Source organism: Bactrocera dorsalis, unplaced genomic scaffold (assembly GCF_023373825.1).
Source record: "Bactrocera dorsalis isolate Fly_Bdor unplaced genomic scaffold, ASM2337382v1 BdCtg517, whole genome shotgun sequence".
Lineage (NCBI taxonomy): Eukaryota > Metazoa > Arthropoda > Insecta > Diptera > Tephritidae > Bactrocera > Bactrocera dorsalis.
In genome coordinates, this window is record NW_026038567.1 from 586 (window position 1) to 2,863 (window position 2,278).

At 34.8% G+C, this 2,278-nt stretch overlaps 1 protein-coding gene across 1 annotated transcript; it reads right to left on the bottom strand.

The window, feature by feature from the left end:
• Positions 1 to 1,227: 1,227 nt before the first annotated feature.
• LOC125780315 (uncharacterized) lies at positions 1,228 to 1,731 on the bottom strand. The gene has a single exon (XM_049462307.1). It carries the CDS (start codon positions 1,729 to 1,731, stop codon positions 1,228 to 1,230), a length of 504 nt encoding a protein of 167 aa, XP_049318264.1.
• Positions 1,732 to 2,278: the final 547 nt, after the last annotated feature.

The following is a 2,278-nucleotide window of genomic DNA, read 5'->3' on the forward strand; positions in this document are numbered from 1 at the left end:
AGCGATTCTACAAGTCCATCGGGAGCAGAATGTGTGGTTGAAGCGGGCAGTTCAGTTGAAGCTGAAGAAATACAAAGTCCTGCGTTGAACGACAATGTAATCACTCGAAGGCAGAAAGGAGATATATCCCAAAACGGCCTTGTCAGATATTTTTGCAGGTTCATGGCGAGATCCGCAGAAATAAGGAAAGCAAAAGCTTAAGATGGATGTTTCCGCAAGGGAAAGGGAAATGTTAATCTAAGAAAAAGAATTAGAAGTTAAAAGAAAAAGAAATAGAATTAAAAAAAAAGAGAAATTAATGACAAACTAGAAATTGAAAAAATTAAATTACAAATGCAGGAGCGGGTTGGCAATGGAAGAGCTTCGGCTCAAATATAAATAATTTTACAATGTACTACATTTTTAGTTCACGTTTTGTAATGAATTTATTTTTATTTATATGTGTTTTTTTATAGTTAAAATGAAGTTTTTTTATTTTATATGTTTTTTTGTGATATTAACAGTTAGTGCCTTTTGAAGACTAACGATGTAAATGTACCTAACCCAAAATAAAAGAACCAAAATGAAAAATATAGTTGGATTATAATGAAGCAAAATTAAATCATGCATTTTTATTAACTTGTATGATTAAAGAACAAATGCATATACATATTGTGTATAAGTATTACAATATTTTGATTTTAGTATATAAAAGCGGAAGCAAAACAATGATCCTCATAATTAATTGTTCTGATGATAACAGTGGAGGTTCAATTGAGGCATCAAAACTTACATGCCTGTTATTGCATTATCTATATCCTGGAACTAGATATAGATCATGTTGTGAAGTCAATACAACACACAAACCCATAATCCAGTCCAGTTAGGCCGTGTCCTATCTTATTTGACTGTCTGTAAAGAGAAAGCATTCTAAATATTAAGGTTCTCCTCTTTAAACTACAACGAATTTCCTATATCTCTTTCAAAAGACCAAAAGCAACTAAAGTTCTCACATTCGAGGTTACAACAGGTATATTTGGAAAAATTACGCGTTGAATAAATCCCTGTCTGTTTCTTCTTTTTCTATGTGTTCAATATGGCACTGTTTTGTCGGAAGTAGGCGTTATTATTAATATGGTTTCAGTGGATAGGCACTATCTCCCGCGACCCACTGTTATGTCGACAATAGAATTCGCTTTGTTCCGGATGCTTTTGCTCAGTGTGAACAATTTGAAAATATTTTCGCGATCAATGTACACTGCCTGGGAAACCAATCGTCACCTGTCTTATGCGCAATTTATAGTCACAAATCGCTTGTAGTTTTACAGAATATTGACGTTTACGCGAATAGTAAATTTCATGCTGCATAACTGGTGCTTCAGCTAATTTTATTTCGGAACCATCGATGTAACCCACACACCCTGGCATTTCTTTCCCAGTTGCGGACACAATTTCCAGTCTTTCTCTTTCATTGGGCCAGTAATAAAAACTCATTTTTTTAATTCGCAGTATGGCTTTAAAAATTCGTTGCGTTACATTTTTAATAGTGCCTCCATCACCCACACCAAATAAGTTCAAGGAAGCCACTTTGCGAACAGATTGTCCATCGCCGGAATATCCCAACCGATACAGCACTATTTTGAGTTGCAGTTCGATTGGAAGTTGTGAAGCACTTGAACTTGTCTTATAAACAGCGTCATTTTTAATTAATTCTAAGATACGTTCGCATTCCTCCGGGCGAACACGAAGCATCTGATTGAATCTGCTTTCGTCAAGATTCCTTAGCACATTTCGCTGCCAACTGGAACACTTTGGTAAGCCGAAATGAACGCTTCTTCTGTTGTTCAGCAAACAACTCATGCTGATCCAAAAACTTTCAATAAGCTGTTGCGTCTTCTTCGTCATCCTGGCAAAGTTAAAGATAAATAAATATTTGTATTTAATGAAGAAATGTATGCAAATACTCACTTGATTGCAACTTCTAATTTAGAGCCAATGCATGATTTTGTCACGGATAAAGAAGCTATAATTTTATTTTTCTGACTTTCTTGTATGGCATTTCTGTCTTCTTAATTTTTCACTATCAGCTGATTAAGTGTAGAAATATTAGTAGACAAAATATGACATACAACAGTTAAGTTGAAGGTTGCTCACAAGTGTCGTAATTTCTTTAAGAATATTAAATATGACGATAAGACAGTACAACAAAGCTTGTGAGTTTGCCTTATAGAATTTGGTTTTTGCTCATCGAGAGCGGAGTTTACTTTTCAATTGCCTACTCAGTCCGAAGTAGCACTTG